The 18,213-nt window shown below is 32.7% G+C and overlaps 1 protein-coding gene across 7 annotated transcripts in view; it reads left to right on the top strand.

Moving 5' to 3' along the window:
- Positions 1 to 18,213, top strand: part of ARPP21 (cAMP regulated phosphoprotein 21) — a 229,534-nt gene that overhangs the window by 158,741 nt on the left and 52,580 nt on the right. For 5 of the 7 annotated variants that reach the window (XM_039336910.1, XM_039336911.1, XM_039336909.1 and 2 more), the window contains 4 exons: positions 4,477 to 4,585; positions 15,445 to 15,482; positions 16,624 to 16,677; positions 17,619 to 17,851. In XM_039336910.1, the coding sequence (XP_039192844.1) occupies positions 4,477 to 4,585; positions 15,445 to 15,482; positions 16,624 to 16,677; positions 17,619 to 17,851 (434 nt within the window). The remainder of the gene's footprint in view (positions 1 to 4,476; positions 4,586 to 15,444; positions 15,483 to 16,623; positions 16,678 to 17,618; positions 17,852 to 18,213) is intronic. The other 2 variants (XM_039336913.1, XM_039336914.1) reach the window with 2 other exon arrangements.

Genomic DNA, 18,213 nt, shown 5'->3' with positions numbered 1-18,213 from the left:
CTTAAGACGAATAAAATAAGTTGACAACTTGCACATCTGAAACTGCAGAACTTTACTGCAGAAAATCACTGGGAAATATGCTATATGTATATGGTGTTATACAATGCTTCCCTCTATGATGAAATTTTTGTTTCCTTCCTTTTTACCTTCAGTGTGTCTAATAGTATGATTATAATGGTAACCTATTCTACCAGGTGAAAGATATGGATACATTGTTACACTCAGGAACTCATATATCTCTTTTGCTTCAATTTTGGAAAATTGTGGCATTTTTAAAATTGTGTTTATTACATAATTTACATCTAAGCAGAATTCGTATTAAAACCTGATATTTTAAAATTGATGCAATATAGTACAATTTGCATTTATGGTATTGGTTATTGCAGATTTTTATATATATTTCATTTAATATTAAAAACTGGTTTTAACAATCCAAACGTAAATTATCTACACAACAGTGTTGAGTGTTTTCATATAATTATAAGTGGAGTGTTGCAATACTGATTTTAAACTCTGCTGATTCTTTGGTGTGATTTTCTGCTTCTATAGATCAATGGTTTTGGAATAGAATGATAATTTTCTCTGTGCATATTAGCAATAGAATTCCAAATTGAGTACAATTTATCCAGAGACTTGCCTATACCAGGTAACATATTTTAATTAAATGTTGCTTGGTCAACTAATGATTCATGTCATATGAAATCTGTCTTGTTGTTTCAAATGCCTATGAAATAAAACTTATGGTTCATTTGGGTCCCCCCCCCGTACTCATTATACAGCCTCTCCATTAAACTCACTAATATTGATTGGTGGACTCCTGGTTTGATTCTGAGTAACCTGGGCTGAGACATATGTTTCCAAGAGTTTTGAGGATTTTTAAAAATCCTTTTAACTTTGAATCTTAACACATTCCTAATGATTTTTTTTTTCAAAGGTCATGATATATGAAAAAAAAATATTTGCAAAGGGTTACCATTGGCAAAACACTATTCTTCAAATCATTAGAGTAATCACATCTTTTGGAAGGCCCATTTGCCTGCTAAATAATAATAATAATAAAGTTGGAAGGGACCTTGGAGGTCATCAAGTCTAACCCCCTGCTCAGGCAGGTAACCCTATACCATTTTGGTATACCAAATGGCTGTCTAGTTTCTTCTTAAAAACTTCCAGTGTTGGAGCATTCACCACTTCTGGTTTGTTCCACTGGTTAATTGTTCTAACTGTCAGGAAGTTTCTCCTTAGTTCTAGGTTGCTTCTCTCTTTGGTTAGTTTCCATCCATTGCTTCTTGTCCTGCCTTCAGGGAGCTTGACTCCCTCTTCTTTGTGGCAGCCCCTGAGATATTGGAACACAGCTATCATGTCCCCCCTCGTTCTTCTCTTCATTAAACTAGACATGATACCCAATTCCAACAACCTTTCCTTATATGTTTTAGCCTCCAGTCCCCTAATCATCTTTGTTGCTCTTCTCTGTACTCTTTCTAGTGTCTCAACATCTTTTTTACATCGTGGTGACCAAAACTGGATGCAGTATTCCAAGTGTGGCCTTACCAAGGCATTGTAGAGTGGTATTAATACTTCGCGTGATCTTGACTCTATCTCTCTGTTAATGCAGCCCAGCACTGTGTTGGCCTTTTTGGCAGCTGCAGCACACTGCTGGCTCATATATAAGTGATTGTCCACTAGGACTCCGAGATCCCTCTCACAGTTACTACTATTGAGCAAGGTACCCTCTATACTGTACCTGTGCATTTGGTTTTTCTTTCGTAAATGTAGAACTTTATTTTTTCCACCATTGAATTTCATTTTGTTAGATAGCGCCCAGTGTTCAAGTCTGTCCAGGTTCTCCTGTATCTTAAGCCTGTCTTCTGGAGTGTTGGCTATTCCTGCCAGCTTGGTGTCGTCTACAAATTTGATGAGTTCCCCATCTATCTCCTCATCCAAATCATTGATGAAGATTTGAAGAGCACTGGGCCCAGAACAGAGCCCTCAGGTACCCTACTACACACTCCCCTCCATGTAGATGTGGTTCCATTGAGGACCACACGCTGAGTACGGCCGGTCAGCCAGCTACGGATCCATTTGGTGGTGATGCATTTTTCTATCTTATAAGTAGTAGGCTGTGATGTACTTTGTCAAATGCCTTACTGAAGTCCAAGTAAATTATATCCACAGCATTCTTCTGGTCCACTAATTTTGTCACTTGGTCAAAGAATGCAATAAGATTTGTCTGGCATGATCTGTGTTTGACAAACCCGTGTTGGCTTTTAGTAGTGACTTTGTTTGCCTGTAGGTGTTCACTGATTTGTTGATAAACTTTCTCAGTTTTCTGTATGTACAAACAATACTTTTCACTGTTACTTTTGGTAAATCAAAATGGATGTGTGCATGAAAGCTCTGATGCAAACTGCCTGAGAAATGCTATGCAAGTCTTCCAAGAATGTAGCTGCTTTAATACTTCAAGGAGGGGTACATCCCTCATTTTCAGAAGTGCCTTTTCAAAAGTTTGCACAATAAAAGCTCAATTATAGAATTATCTAAAGAGTCAGATGACTAGTATACAGCACTATGGTTGCATAATTCAATGCTACCAGAAGTGATGAAAAAGAATTGTAATGGTGAAACTCGTCTGCCCTGATTTATTATTAGTAAAGAGTGTGGGAAAATAATAGTAATGGTGAACTCCTAACAGTGTCATCAGTGAACTGATTTTAAGTTTAAGTTTATCTTCATAAGTTCCTGTTTCATAATCACTGCAATTCTATTCAGAGAAGTAATATAAGGGTAATGATAAGAGCAACAAGAAATGTGTAAATAAATATACTGAACTGAATTGTTTTTGGGATTAGAAATCAGATCTAAGTACTATAGGCATATGAATAAATGTTTCCTTGATTTTTTTTAGAGAATGACACCTGTGTATTCACACCTATCATTAAAGTGCTAGAGACAATGTATTTGAAGTTAGTTATCTGTATTGGAATAAAAATGCAGTTAATTATACTTTGAACAAAACCAAAACCAAAGAAATATAAATTAAATACATGAACAAAGATGAAAAACAAATGCCAAAAATTCTGTCACTTTTTATTACACCAAGTATGATGTAATTGTTAATAGCAATAATTGGGTAGACTGATCAGATTTGGTTGTGGCATTATCAAATTGTTTAATTAACTACAAGTATTAAAACAATCACCAGCTGATTTGCAAACAATAATTTATTCTTATTTTGTTCTATTTATAAATGCAATGTTAAAAATATTTTAAATGGTACAGTATTGTTAATAGAGTATTCAACATATCTTATTAAACTTCACCAACAAGTTTATATTCTAAAATAGTAGCAAATAATAGAATTGAGATAAAAAATAACAGAAATATTATGTTAAGTGATGATTTGAAATTAAGATTGATTTGTATGTATGTAAAAGAAGAGTTTTTGTTAAAATCTGTAAATATTTTAGTTTTCAAATTTTGATCTTTTAAAAAAGCTTTTTCCAAGGTTTGGACGTTCTTGTTTTTTGTTTTATTTTTTTCATATTGCTCATGTTGATTTCCACACAGCTTGGAATGCATTACAGTGTTCCATGTGATCTTCAGATATTCATTTCTTCCTGTTTCTTGTGAAAGCTTGTGGAAGTGACACATATACAAAGTAGAGAAAGGGCCTTACGTGCACACTTTTCCTTGCATTTTATAAACATTTCTGAATTAATAAAGCACATATTATGTTAAGGACATATTTTATACTTTGTAAAAGAACCTGCTGCTTAATGAAGTTTTGGTTAAAAGCAAAATCTGGGATATTAATAAACTGTGCAGAGTGTCTTGGAGAAAAAAAATGTCTAAACCTGCACTTATGTAAAAAACATTTCTCTCTCCACATTGTTTGTGAAAAAGGTTGTCAAAAAACAGAACAATTCATCTCAGCCTCTGAAATAGAAACTATCAACTATAATATCTGATTGTTTAATTACCATCTGGAGGGAATATAAATCAATTGTTAATACAATGTGTCAATTTTGGGGTTTTTTCACAATACTTCAACAGTTGAATAATTATTTATTTAAAGAAAATAACAGTCAACCCATCTCCTTTAATTAGCAACTAAATGTAATACGTGATGCATTATATAAAATACTGCCATCAATTTTACTGTTGCTTATCAGTCTAAATAAACTTCACTGAACTGCTGCATTTGAAGGACATGATGACTGGAAATACAAATCGACATCAATTGAGGGTTTTTTGTACTTCAATCATTGCCATCCAAGACTAAACACTTCAGTAAAAGTCAATTTGCCACCGACATAACAACAAAAAATATTACTATAATAGAGCAGGTGTCTTGCATTGGTACTGAACATCAGCAAATACAACTGTGTTCTAAATGCTTCTAGTTTTAAAAAAATAGTTCTGAAAAATTCAAAGAAAAACAAAATGGGTTTTTATTGATATGTTTTACTTTGCTGGCAGACCAGAGCAAAGGTTTTCTGAACATTTAAAAGATGAAAAAGGTGAAGAATCCCAGAAGCGATTTATCTTGAGGCGAGATAATTCTAGTATTGATAAAGAAGACAATCAGGTTGGTTCTCAGTTCAAGAGTTGTTTTTTTTTATGTTACTTTGGAAATGGGCTGACTGATGTTTTTGACATTTTTTGTTATTGCTACTGCATTTCTGTTCTTGTGTATTTTCCTCTCCTTCTACAGTTTTTTTTTTTTTTTGGCATCCAGTGGAATAGTTTCAACCCATAAATATGTTTGTTTTAGCAATGGCAGTTTGCATGGGCAATTTTGCTTGACATAAGAAATGCTGCATGTGGAGGGGTGATTTGGAATATTCAAAAGTTATTCCAGATGAATGGAATAACTAGTCAGCTACATTTTGGTATCTGCTTCTATGAGCTTAGGCACACTGGCCAAATTCTACAGTAATGCAACTTGATTGAAAGCAATATGAATAAATAATAGTATAAGAAAAATGGGTTAGTAATTCAGTGAGATTAAACTGATCTTGCAGTCATTTAAACAAGATTTTTCATTGGATAAAAATATTTGAGATTCCCCCAGCACCATGTTTTATTGCAAATGAAGCTTATTTGCTTGCTTTTGCATGTATGTGGCAGAAACTACCCCCCCCTTGTGCTGCTTATTGTATAATTCTGCATTAAAGATATTAGTATTGTAAATATCTTTACATAAATGTTTCTAGAATTGGGTATTTTTAAGAGTTTTTTTAATTAACAGAAAATAAACTAAAAAGTGATTATTTTACTCTAAAAAGTACTTTAAATATAATAAAAACACAATTAAAAACAAAGAATTCCAAGAGGATTTGATTTTAGTATAAGCTTTCATAAACTTACTCAGGAAGGTAAGCTAAAGAGCATATTCTCATTCAATCTTTAGCACTTTGGAATCACTCAACATCAGATCCTTTTTTTTTTTACTATTATTTTGTTTTTAAATACATAATTGTTTTCCTGGACCAAGTTGTTTGCTTTTTCTGAAAAGCAAAAATATTATATAGGAAGCAGAGATTGTGAGAAACACAATCCACTATGGAAGCAATATGGGGGAAACATTATGAGGGAGAAATAGTGGTGAAGAATCTGGAGCACAGCACATGAAGGTTAGTTGGTAATATGAAACTTTCTTTGGATTGTTTCTTTCCCATTTAGTTCTTAATGCTTTCTGAACATTATGATTTTTTTTCTCTTGCTTATAGTAAAAGTTTAAGGATTGTTGTCTTAGCATGATGAAATCTCTTGTGCACAATATTGTTAAAAGCATATTCCTCATCAATAAATCTGCTTCAGCCTTTTTTGTTATTTGATTCTAATTTTCTTTTCCTTCATTTGATTGATGGCTATATGTCCAATATCGACTCTTTCAATAGTGCAGGGGGAAAATTTTAACTATTTTATTTATTTAGATTCATGCAGATGAGATAAGCAGTATAGAAATTAGATCAAATCAATACATGAGCTTTTCACCTATCATAACAAAATATATATTTTTCACTAAAAGTTAATGCCAATTATTTGACAGATTCAAACTTAATATACTCAGGTAAAGTCATTTCCATATACACTAATACTGAGCAAATCCTAAAATCACTAGCATCTGGGCAGCCTATAAATTTAATAAATTGTCATTATCATCATCAGTTCTTCTCCTGCTTGGTCAAGAGGACTTTGAATGTAAAAACAAAAGTTCTGCTTCCCAGATCATCAATTCTCAAAGGTCAGTTGAAAAAAAAATAGTTGCCAATGCTTATTATTATTTAGTTCACCGCTTGGAAATGGCAATTGATAGACTAAAACACAGGATTCAATTTATAGAAGTTCCATATAATATAGCAACTTAAGAACAGAGTTCATTATTATATTAAAATTATACAAACTAATGCAAGCAGTTCTAGGAGGTTAAAATGGAAGCAATTATTAGTCTTTTGGAGCTGCTGCCAATTAAAATAGACACTACTGAATTAGAGGAGCCAAAGACATATTGGGGGATAAGGCAACTTCATTGATTCGCAAAGAGATGTCTCCCTCCCTTCCCAAATAAATAGAAAGATAATGATAATTTTGTGTGACATCTGATATGTTACATTGCCTAACTTAGTAATTAGGAATGAGGCAACGCTCATTCTTATGCATTGCTTGTATAGGTGAACATTTATTTTTCACAGCTGACAGTTACTTAAGTGCAGTATTTAGCAGCTCAACTCATATGTATACATAAGGACATTGTAACTCTAGTCCCACCTTAGCCATGAAAACCAGCTGGGTGACCTGGGATAGTCACTCTGAGCCCAAACACCTCACAGAGTTCTTGTGGGGAAAACAGGAGGAGGAAGTTTGGGTATATTTGCTGCCTTGAGTTATCTGTAAAAATAATAAAGGCATGTTAGAAATAAAAATGATTACAGGAAATATGATGTAAATTTGTGTTTAATAAGTCCTTATTAAACAATTTTACCTCATGTTTCCTGTAATTGTAATTTTTTGGTTGATTTAGTAAGTCATTTTTGATGCATGGTGTGTGTCTAAAAACCATCATGCAGTGAACATGGCTGGTGATATGATATCACAAAGATGCTTAAGATCCATTTTTTTTCTTAGATTTGATCCAAAAACAGGAGAATCCATCCTGTTTTAAATATGCTAAGATTTAGAGGACAAAATAGAAGTCTATTTTATTTTATTCCCAACTTTATTGTTTTTACAATACTCCTTCCTTCTCCTATTTGCCACACAATAACAACCCTGTAAGATGGGTTGGGCTGAGAGAGATTGACCGGTCCAAGGTCACCCAGTGGACTTTCACAGCTGAGGCTGATTCTGCCATAAAATGATATTAGGGATCACCAAAACGGAGTTGAAAACTATAATCTTCAAATTGACACCTCTGATTTAAAAAAAAGCTTGTTTATTTTTTTATTTAGATTTATTTGTTTAATGGTCCAATACTGACTCAATTTAAAATTTAAATTTAAAAATACAGCACACTATTAATACATGAATAAGTAAGAAGCCTATGAAATTAACATTCCATTGAAGGTGCCAAATGGTTTTTGTAAGTTATGGCTACATATAAAATTACAGCTTTCAAAATGCTTAAGTATTGAGTACATACTGCAATATCTTCATCATAAGTGGAGTTTATCAGACTCAACAGTAGGTATATTAACCTATGCAAGTATAAAAAGGATGTGGATTGTTGTTTTTTTAAAAAAAACTAAACTTATTCTCATTTTTCCAACAATACAGAGAAAAAAGTGGCAAAATTTTGCAGATTTCTTAAACATAGTAATTCACTAATAGGATGTTAATAAAAACAAAACCTTTCCAGCAAAACTAGAATATTCAACAGTGGTACATAGTTTTTGTTTTTTTAAAAAATTAGGAAATATCTTCAACTCATTTTACCCATAATAAATATGAAAAATCATTCATACTATGGAAGAAGGCTTGCCATTGTAGGAAAAAATCCTAGATTTTAAGTTGCACTGCTTAGCTTTATCTGTATGCATTGCATATGATAAATAGCAGCATTTACAGTGTCACAGGCATCCGAAGAACTGTTCACTTCCATAAATCACAGCAAATGGCCATGTAGGCTATGAAATATAGGATTGGTAGTCTAATACATTGTAGGATAGCAAGTAAGAAAAAACTGATATTGGGAGGAATTATTATCCAATCCTTTCATAAAATAATGCATATATTTTTCCCTAAGCCATATATTCTCTGCTCACAATTTTAATAGTGGAACAAAGGAGAAGACAGAGAAACAATACTGGAGCAGCCCCTAGAATGGAGCCTCAGGTTTGGTCTGTGGCATGAGATGTAAATTAAACCTGCAACCCTTCCTCATCTTAGCAGATAAAAAGGGCCATTTAATTCAAATAGATTTTCTGTTACAATACATATTTCAAAAAAGCTGACTCCTATCACCGTCATTTTTGTATAACTTTGCATATTAAAATTTAGTTAAAACTCTAAACTGCTTCTCAGATGATCTATTCTTTTCAGTGATGTACATCCAAATATAGGAAACATTAATACAAGTGTCCCAGATCAAATTTCATTTTAATAGATACAGAAGAAATTCTATGGAGCAATCATTTGATTATTTTTAGTATAAGCCTTTAATAAATGCCTAAATTAATATCTTTCATACTGAATAATTTGCTAAAGTTTAAAAGAATAGTGATTCCATTCTCAATTCAGCAATTTGTTATGAGAATTCTAAAAATTTTCAAAAGTTTGATTTTAATGAAAAGTAGCTATAAAAATGCTTATCACAGACATTGCTGATTAATAATTTCCCTTTTTGTCTTGTATCTCTTCTTCACATTCTAATGTTAGTAGCAAAAACATAGCCCTGGATATCATTTCTTAAGACTTTCTGATGTTATTGTTCAGTAACCTGTTTTACTTTCTATAGTTAAAGAGTGTTTGCAATTGTAGCAATTAACAAGGTAGCTAAAGAGCCTTGTCATATTGCTAAAATAAGAGAATATATACAGTAAAGAAGTTGGAGGAAAATAAAAAAGCAATACTTGATCATGTCAGTGGTGTTCAGTTCTGAGTTTTGTTAGATAAAATTGCTGGCACAAGTTTCTTCTAAGATACTTCTGAACTATTTATTCATTCCAGCTGAATTTCAATATTGTTGATGCAAACCATTACATATCTATTTAAAAACATATATTCTACCTAATGCTTACTGTTGAGTAAGGAGAAAACAGCTGAGTTTTTTATTTAGTTTTCATTTTTAAGAAGAAAAAGATTGTCTAAATGCAGAAAAATAATAGTATACATTCCTCATTTTTAATCATGAAATCATAAAAACAGCTGGTTCTATTTAGCTTTGCATAAAAAAGAATTTTATTATTGGATTCAGAACAGTTTTTTTAAGCTTATGATTTCAGGGAAACCCTTTGGACCTTGCATGAGCAAGCTTGCAGCTTCTCTGCTCTTTATTCAAGCAGACCCTCTTTTTAGTCTTTTTGTGCAAATCCTAAACAACTTGAGATAAGCACGCAAAGCACAGTTTTTGGAATTATTTTTAACTTCTGAGAAACAATTTTGCTTTAGATTACATGACTGGAGAGGGAGAGGGAAAGTGTCTTATGACAGACCAATGAGAAACATTATGGATCCCTTACAGGGATAAATTAGGAAACCTATGTGTGTTCATGTGTTTTCTGCAGCCCTTAATTAGATCCATTTTTTTTAAATCCACCCTTTTATTGTTGGCTTTTTGAAAGTTTATTCTGCTGATAGGTGACTGGATAGATAGATATAGTCCTGAGCCTTTTTTTCTCATAATTTCCTTCCAATATTGTATTGGATTGAAAAGAGAAAAAATACATAACTGACTTGATTCATTAAAGCAGTAGTTCTCAACCTGTGGGTCGGGACCCCATCTGGGGTCGAATGACCATTTCACGGGGGTCACCAAACAATGCAGTCCGCCATTTTTTCCCCTTTTCCTTAGCTGTGCTACTCCCTTTTATTCTATTGGCTTTTGAAAACCAATAGAATAGAGTCTCTTGAATAGACTCTCTTTCAAAAGCCAATAGGAATTGCCCAGCTGTCTCTGCCCTGCTGAGCCCGCCAAAAGTCCCATTCTGCAAACGGTGCTGCACCAGTTGAGTAGTCCTTGACTTACAACCGGTTGAGTAGTCCTCGACTTACGACCGGTTGGGGGTCGCGGCATTAAAAAGGTTGAGAACCACTGCATTAAAGTTAACAGGCTGACTCTTAAAGCAGCCTTACCTTAAACTTGAAAAAGGGCAGACTACTTTAATAATTAGCAGATAATGCTGTCCTCATATGAGGTATGAAAAGCTCCTTTTAAATTATTTTTGAACTGTACTGAAATACTTCTCAAAAATTTTTATGGTTTCTGCCCAGCTGGCATAAGCTAGCAAGTCTAGTATATTATAAATCAGAATCAACCAATCAGAATAGAGCTGGAAGGGACTTTGGAGGTCTACTACCACATTCCAGCCCTCTGCTCAAGCAGGAGAACTTATGCCATTTCAGACAAGTGACTATCCAGACTCTTCTTAAAAACCTCCGGAAGTTTCTCCTTAGTTCCAGGTTGCTTCTTTCCTTGATTAGTTTTCATCCATTGTTTCTTATCCTGACTACAGGTGCTTGGGTAAATAAGTTGACCCCCTCCTCTTTGTGGCAAGCTCTCAAATATTGGAATACAACAATCATGTCACCCGTAGTCCTTTTTTTCTCTGGACTAGCCAAAGCCAAATCCTCACTGGAAATGTTTTGTACATCTTTCTGCGTGGTTTAACCAGATTCCCCATCTTGTTTGCTTATACTGTATTTTTATCTTATTTTGTTATTTACTGAGCTGTCCAAAGTCATTCTGGAGTTGTGTGATAACTAAATAATAGTCTGATTTATTAATTATTGCAAGAAAGGTACTACTGGATTCAACATACATACATGTTCACATATAAAAGACTTAACAATCCACAGATTCAACTTGGACAATAAATAAATGACATTAACTCAATTATAACAAATGCTAAGTTTCATAATATTGTCCTTAGTTTTGTGTCCTGCTAATTGGCAACTAAATCATGTTTATATTAAGGCAAGTAAAAAGACAGAGTGCATGTTCATTGTGTATATGCACATACTGGATAATATGTAATTAAAGGTATTAGATAAGGTTAATGGTATTATTATTGCTACCTTGTCTGTTTATATGCATATGAAACAATTTGAATGCCTGAAGGATTTATTTATAGTCATTAACTACCTGTTCTTTACATTAATGTGTAGTTTTTGAAATATCTAACTTTATTTAATCAATACAGTTCTCAAATTATGTACAGAAAAAAGGGATTATTTTACTGATGTACTGTTTTACTAATAACTAAGAATGAATTGGCAAATGGATATCATGGCAGGAACTGCCATGACTGCAGGCTACAATGGAACATCAAAAATCTCCAGACTTTAGTAGTACTGGCAAAAATGTGTATAATGTGTTCATGGAATCAGCAGAAGTCATGCTTAGTTCAACAATCATTCATGGTTAATTATTGGAGCACTGTCATAGTAAATTCACAATATCTACTTTTTTATCTTGTAAGCATCCCAATATATAAGCTTCAAGTCTATGTTTAGTCTGTATGTGCTTCAAGTCTATTTTAAATAAAGCATTTTGTTTCATAATTAGTCATACTTTGGGACAGCATAATAATAAGTACATGTTTAGCAAATAGACAATTCTTGGTAAAATGTATGCTCTATATACAATATTCCAGGTCCAAATATTGTCAGATTGAGAGATAACTAGCACTCTCCAGTGATCCATTGCCAGTCGGCGCAGACAATATAGAATTAGTTGAGCAAATGGACTAATCAGACAGGTCACTTTATATATTGCTTATTTGTCTGCACCAACTCTACCCATAGTAATTTTTAAGACAATACTTTGGTATTGCCACTGAACTGATTACACACTTTGGCCAACAATCAACTCTGAAGAGAAGACTTGCTTTTGTCCAATAGTGAAAAAGAAGGTTGTACAAAAAAAATCAAAGCTATTTGCTGGGGGGGGGGTAAATTGGTCAACCCAAGCTGACCTAAAACTTTTATCTACTTGCAATACAAAAACAATTTTATAATCAGCATTTGTCTGCTACTGGAGTGGGTGGGTGAACTTTAATGTAATGAGATTTATTCAAAATAATTAGACTTCATTTCCAAGCTGCTTTATAATCTGTCTGAGTTAAAGTAGGAAATAGATATTCTGGCAATCCTCAAGTTAATATAAAAATAAATTTTAATTCTTCTACTTCATGGTGGAATGATACCATCAAAGCACTAGGAAAGTTCATTTAAGTGGAATAAGTCTGGAATAATGATGTTTCAAGGCAAAGGTAACAGAAATAGAGAATTATATACATATACATATGTACATATAATTCATCATATACAACTTAAGAAAGTTCCACTTAGTATCCACTGAAACTAGTGAGTTTCATGTATAATTAATTCCGCTGATATGTATAGGTCGTAAAACAACTCTGTCTTAATATAAGATACATCTTTTATCCTATTTCTTGATCATTGTCTCTTCTGATTTTAATAAAGACCAACTGTCAAGTTCATGCCTGAATTTTAGATACAAAGCGAACATATTATTTTTAAATAATTCCATTTCCTTGTGTTCTCCTGAAATAATTGTTTTGTGTATTCTCTTTCTTTTTAAGTTCCATGTTCCATTTACACTACTTACCTGTTTTATATAAGTTCTGTTTTGGTTTTAAAAAATATCAAATGAAATTACATACATAAATGCCAATATTTATGGATGTAAAAAATGTGGGAAGGAAAAATCATGTTTGAAGAAAACATTTTCAATAGGTGGAAATTCTTTAGTGGGGTATTTAAAAATACATTTATAAATATATTCAACTTTCTATGTGATATTCCCCTTCTATTTGTGAATGGCAAGCAAAAAATATAACAATAATACTATACTACAATAGCATTAGAATTAAGCAAATGGAGCTCTGCATATAAAAAAGCAAAGTGAATTTAAATATGATAGTAACTAATTTGCTTCCTCTAAAACTTTTTTGGCCCTTTCTTTTCCTTTCTCTTTCCTTTAATATATTAAAAAATGTCTGTCTTCTGCGCCATTTAGATCCATATCAGCACTAAATTAATATTGCCTTGCAGTGAGATGGGTGGCAAACAAATTTAATAAATTAATTAATTAATGGAAGATGAATGTAGCTGTTATTTAACGTATCCTTAAGGCTGTAATTATGGTTACATTGATATTCTTCAAGATACTGAAGAGGTAAACAGACATATATTAATAAGATATCATCCTTAGTTTTTTTATACCTGTCCTTTCAACATAAATAACCATATTCCTCTGCTATTTCTCCTAGAAACATCCTTTGTATGCACAGGTCACCTTCTGAAGTATGTTAGAAGATTTCATAAAATCATTTAATTTCTATATTTAGCATTTAGCTCATAAGACAAAAATTAGCGCAACTGACAATGAAAAAGCAAAGGTTTTCTTGAAAAACACTGCCATCAGGGTATAGAATTAGTTTTTACTGAAAAGATGAATAATTAGAAAAGTTGTGTTTTGTTTTAGAAGAGAAATAAAAAATAATTCAACAGAATTAGCTATTCTAAACAAGTTAACACTAAAATAACTATTCATAAGAGCAAGGATTGAATATATTTATTTTTCTGCTCATGCTCTAAAGTACTTAGGTGTAAGACACTGATTTTAGTCTTCTGAACTAAAAATATTATTAGTTCTGCTACTGTAGTTCATCTTGCATGGGAAATCTGATGCAGAATTTGTACCATTAGTAGAAATAACAACAGAATGTTTGAACAGGCAAGTTATATTCTCTCTGTGGAACATCATACGTATTATTACATTGTGAGTTGAAATCATTGTGATAATTTGTTACAAATGAATGGTCTGCTAGAATGAAGTGTCATAGGTGTCTTCCCCAATGTTATTTGAGTTTATTTGAATGTCTAAACCATATGTTTTTCACAAGAGAGCACTAGAAATAAAAATGGATGTGTTATGTGATTCATCACCACTCTTTCATGAATACTTTTCTCTTCATCCTGTCAAAAAATGGAAATGTACAAATTAAATGGATTTGAGCGGTTGGTTTGATCTCCGAACTTGGCGATTTGGCTGGAAACATTTCATCTCCATTCGGGAGGGGGAGGACATCTTCAATGTGCTTTGAATCATGCTTATCTGTCAGAGCACTGGCCTTTAAATATCTTTTTGTGTGATGTAAATCGGTGTGGGTGTTATTTGTCCAGATGTTTCTGAGCTATGGTCTGATTTCAGGCTGTTTGATTTGGTGGTTGTTGTTGCTGGGCCATAGTCTTTGGTGTTTAAGATTATACTCAGAAACATCCGGACAAATAACGCCCACAACAATTTACATCACACAAAAAGATATTTAAAGCCCAGTGCTCTGCCAGATGAGCACAATTCAAAGCACACTGAAGATGTCCCCCCAAATGGAGACAAAATGTTTGCAGCCAAATCACCAAGCTCAGAGATCAGAGCAATAGCCCAACTATCAACACAAGCTACTAATATTCAAAAACATTTCATAAATGAGTTTTTATAGCACTATAATTTGATATGCCCTGCTAATGTCATTCTGCTAACACTCTTACACTCACTCTCTCTTCTTTTGTTCAGATTCACTGCAATTCCAAAAATTATCTATTGCAGGCTTCATGAATATGAAACTAAAAGTCAAAGGGAATGAGAATTGGTGATATAGCAATGAGCATAAACTTATTTTCCTATATAGACATTGCTACAATGAAATATTCTTGCCAGTGGAATTTTTTTTAATCAAATGATTTTTATATAGAACAAAAATACCTTTTTTGTTTTACATAGTAATGTAGATATGTAAATATAATTGTTGTATAATTATATGTTTTCCCCAATTCAATTTCTCTCACAGTTTTACTATTCTACATACAGCAGTTATTCTGTTTCTTTTTCCATCCACTGCTTGGCTTTAATTAAAAAAAACCTCATGTTAGTTGCAACTTACTTATGGTATTGATTTTGAACTGGATAAAATGCATAAGTAGCTCTGTGTCCTTGCTTCTAAATAATATACAAGTAGCTTATATTCATATGATCTCTTCTGAAATAAAAGAATTCCAATATAGGCTAATTCACAAACTTTGTTCTGATCAGCTCTTTTTAAAACAAATTTCCGGTATTGCTTGTCTCTCATGCATGGGCTGCAAGTTCTTAGTGCTTAAATATGGAAAGTAAATATGCATTCCAGAGATGGGGGGGGGATGGAACTGTTAGTAGTAACTCAAGAATTAAAACCAATTCATTTTCTTTCTGTTTTTCAGTCAGTTTGCTCTCAAGAAAATCTTTTTATGGATAACAGGTAAATATATACATATTTTATATTAAATTTGGCAGCTATATTTATCTCTAATTTTTAACAGTAGAAAAATATATTTTACAGAGTATATAAGCAACACTCAAGCATTTTACTGGGAAATCTAAATGATATCTTATGATTTTTTAATTACAATGGCTGACTATTAATGTGAATGCAGAGAAATACCATTAAAATGGATAGGAGTTCACAAATTTCCATAATTCTAATCAACAAGTGTTTCTAATTAAAAAAAATAGCTTATTTAAAAGTAAGAAAATAATAAAAGATGGCTATGGTATCAGAAGTATCAATGTATGTATCCATTGTTAATATTTTAAAAAATATTTTGTTTTCATTTTCATTCAACAAAATGAAATTCAATGTAGAGAAAAGTAAGATTTTACACTTAGACAAGAAGAACCAAATTTTCTTGGTACAGATTAGGTGAAACCTGGCTCAATAGCAGTAACTGTGAGAGAGATCTTGGAGTCCTAGTGGATAATCACTTAAATATAAGCTAACAGTTTACAGCAGCAACCAGAAAAGCCAACACAATCGTAGGTTCCATTAAAAGAGGGATAGAATCAAGATCAACTAAAACATTAGTACCTCTTTATAATGCCTTGGTAAGAACACATTTGGAACAGTTTATGCAGTTTTGATCATCATATTATAAAAAAGATGTAGAGATTTAGGAAAAGGTGGAGAGAAGAGTGACAAAGATTATTTGAGGGGGAGCTGGAGACTAAAACATATGAAGAACGGTTGCAGGAATTGGGTTTTCTCTAAGTCTAGTGAAAAGAAGGACTAGGTCTGACATGGTTGAAATGTTCAAATATTTGAGGGTTGGCACAAAGAAGAGAGGGTCAACCTATTTTCCAAAGCACCAGAAGGCAAGACAAGAAAGAATCAATGGAAACGTATCAAGGAAGAAAGCAACCTAGAACTAAGGAGAAATGTCCTAACGGTGAGAACAATTAACCAGTAGAACAATATACCTTCAGAAATTGTGGAGGCTTTTAAGAAGAGCCTGGACAGCCACTTCTCTAGAATAATGTAGGGTCTCCTGCTTGAGCAGGGGATTGGACTAGAAGATCTCTAAGATCCCTTCCAACTCTGTTATTCTGTTATTTATTTTTATCAGGATCTTGGATGATAGGACATGCAATGAAACTATCAAAAGAAGACAGCTCTTCCGGTATGCAGTTTGAATTTAAATACATATTTATAGTTTTATGTTGTGAAACCTTGTATTTTGTTTTCATTTAAACAGATCAAATTCATTCTGAAAATAGAAAATGCAGAACAAAGCAAACATATGAATATATGAAATTTTAAGATGAAATACAAAACTATTTAATTTTTTAACTATTTTAAACTTTTATAGAGTGGGCTACGAGTAGGTGTGGATATGTTTTATTATTGCCAAGATTCAAACTTCTTTTATTCCAAGTCCTTTTTAACTCTATTTGAATTTAATTAAAAATGCACAATAACATATTTGCATATTTTTATTTATAACTCTCTAAAGCAGTGTTTCTAAAGCAACCTGAGCATTTTCTAAATCTGTTGACTTTAATTCCTGGAATTTCCTAACCATTGTGAAGTATTTTGTAAGTTGATGGTCACACATTTGAAAAATGCCTACACTGAAATAGTACCATCAGAAGTGTTCTATTTCTTATATGTATAATTTTGGCAAGCAATTTTTCAGACGTAAAATACATCTTTACATATATTTTTCTCTAATATAATATTATACTCTTGAGCATACTTTTCATAGTCCGATCCTTTTTGCTTATTCTTTACAAATTGTCTCAGCCAAACTAGCAAGTATGTTAAATGTAGCTGTATTTTTCATGATTCTTAAAAAAAACACAATGCAATTGTACCACTGAGATTGACACTAAGAAACTGAATGTAGCACAAATAAAAGCTATAGATGTGTCTGTCCCTCTGACAGACAAATGACTTGCTAAATATCCTGATTTTATTGTTGCACTGTCTGAACTAAGTAACGTACGTCCTCAAGCATTTACATACCAGCTTCAGTTGATCTTGTTGAAATTTTCCTTAGCCTAAAGTAAGGAAGAATGAAAGTTTGGTTTTGAATTGTCTTTGTGTTCTTTGATGCTATAGGGGTAACAGAGATAGTACAGGGAAGACATCTGGCAGTCGGCAAAGTAGCACAGATAATGAATTGAAATGGACTGATTACCAAAGGCCATGGAGCAGTACAGACTCAGACAGTTCCACTCGCAATTTGAAGCCAGCTGTAACAAAGACAGCAAGTTTTGGCGGAATAACTGTTCTGACAAGAGGAGATAGCTCATCAAGTAACAGGAGTACCGGCAAGCTGTCTAAAACAGGTAGCTAGTATTTATCAGGTTTGGCGTATATTTCTCTACTGAGCATAAGTATTTAGCATGCAAATCTTTCTATAATGAATATTCAGTCCCGAAAAAAAAAGCTTCTGAAGATCTTCCATTTCAATTCACATTTTAAATCCAGAGAAGTGGAATATAAGAGGAGGAATGTATATTGTTTTTTTAGTCATGGATCATATGTCATGTATCTTCCTCCACATGAGGATTAATAGGATTAATAGTTAAGTAGAACACAAATGTTTAAATGAAAGTTGGGAATCCAATGACTATGTGTCTTCTGCATGCGTTATGAAGATAGCAAATTTGATATTTTTCAATATTTTTCCTATAAATAGATAGGGTGTTAA

Source organism: Crotalus tigris, unplaced genomic scaffold (genome assembly GCF_016545835.1).
Source record: "Crotalus tigris isolate CLP2741 ecotype Arizona unplaced genomic scaffold, ASM1654583v1 scf7180000017666.379230911805:20528666, whole genome shotgun sequence".
NCBI classification, from domain to species: domain Eukaryota; kingdom Metazoa; phylum Chordata; class Lepidosauria; order Squamata; family Viperidae; genus Crotalus; species Crotalus tigris.
The sequence above is the reverse complement of the archived record's forward strand: the minus strand, read 5'-3'. Positions and strand labels throughout refer to the sequence as shown.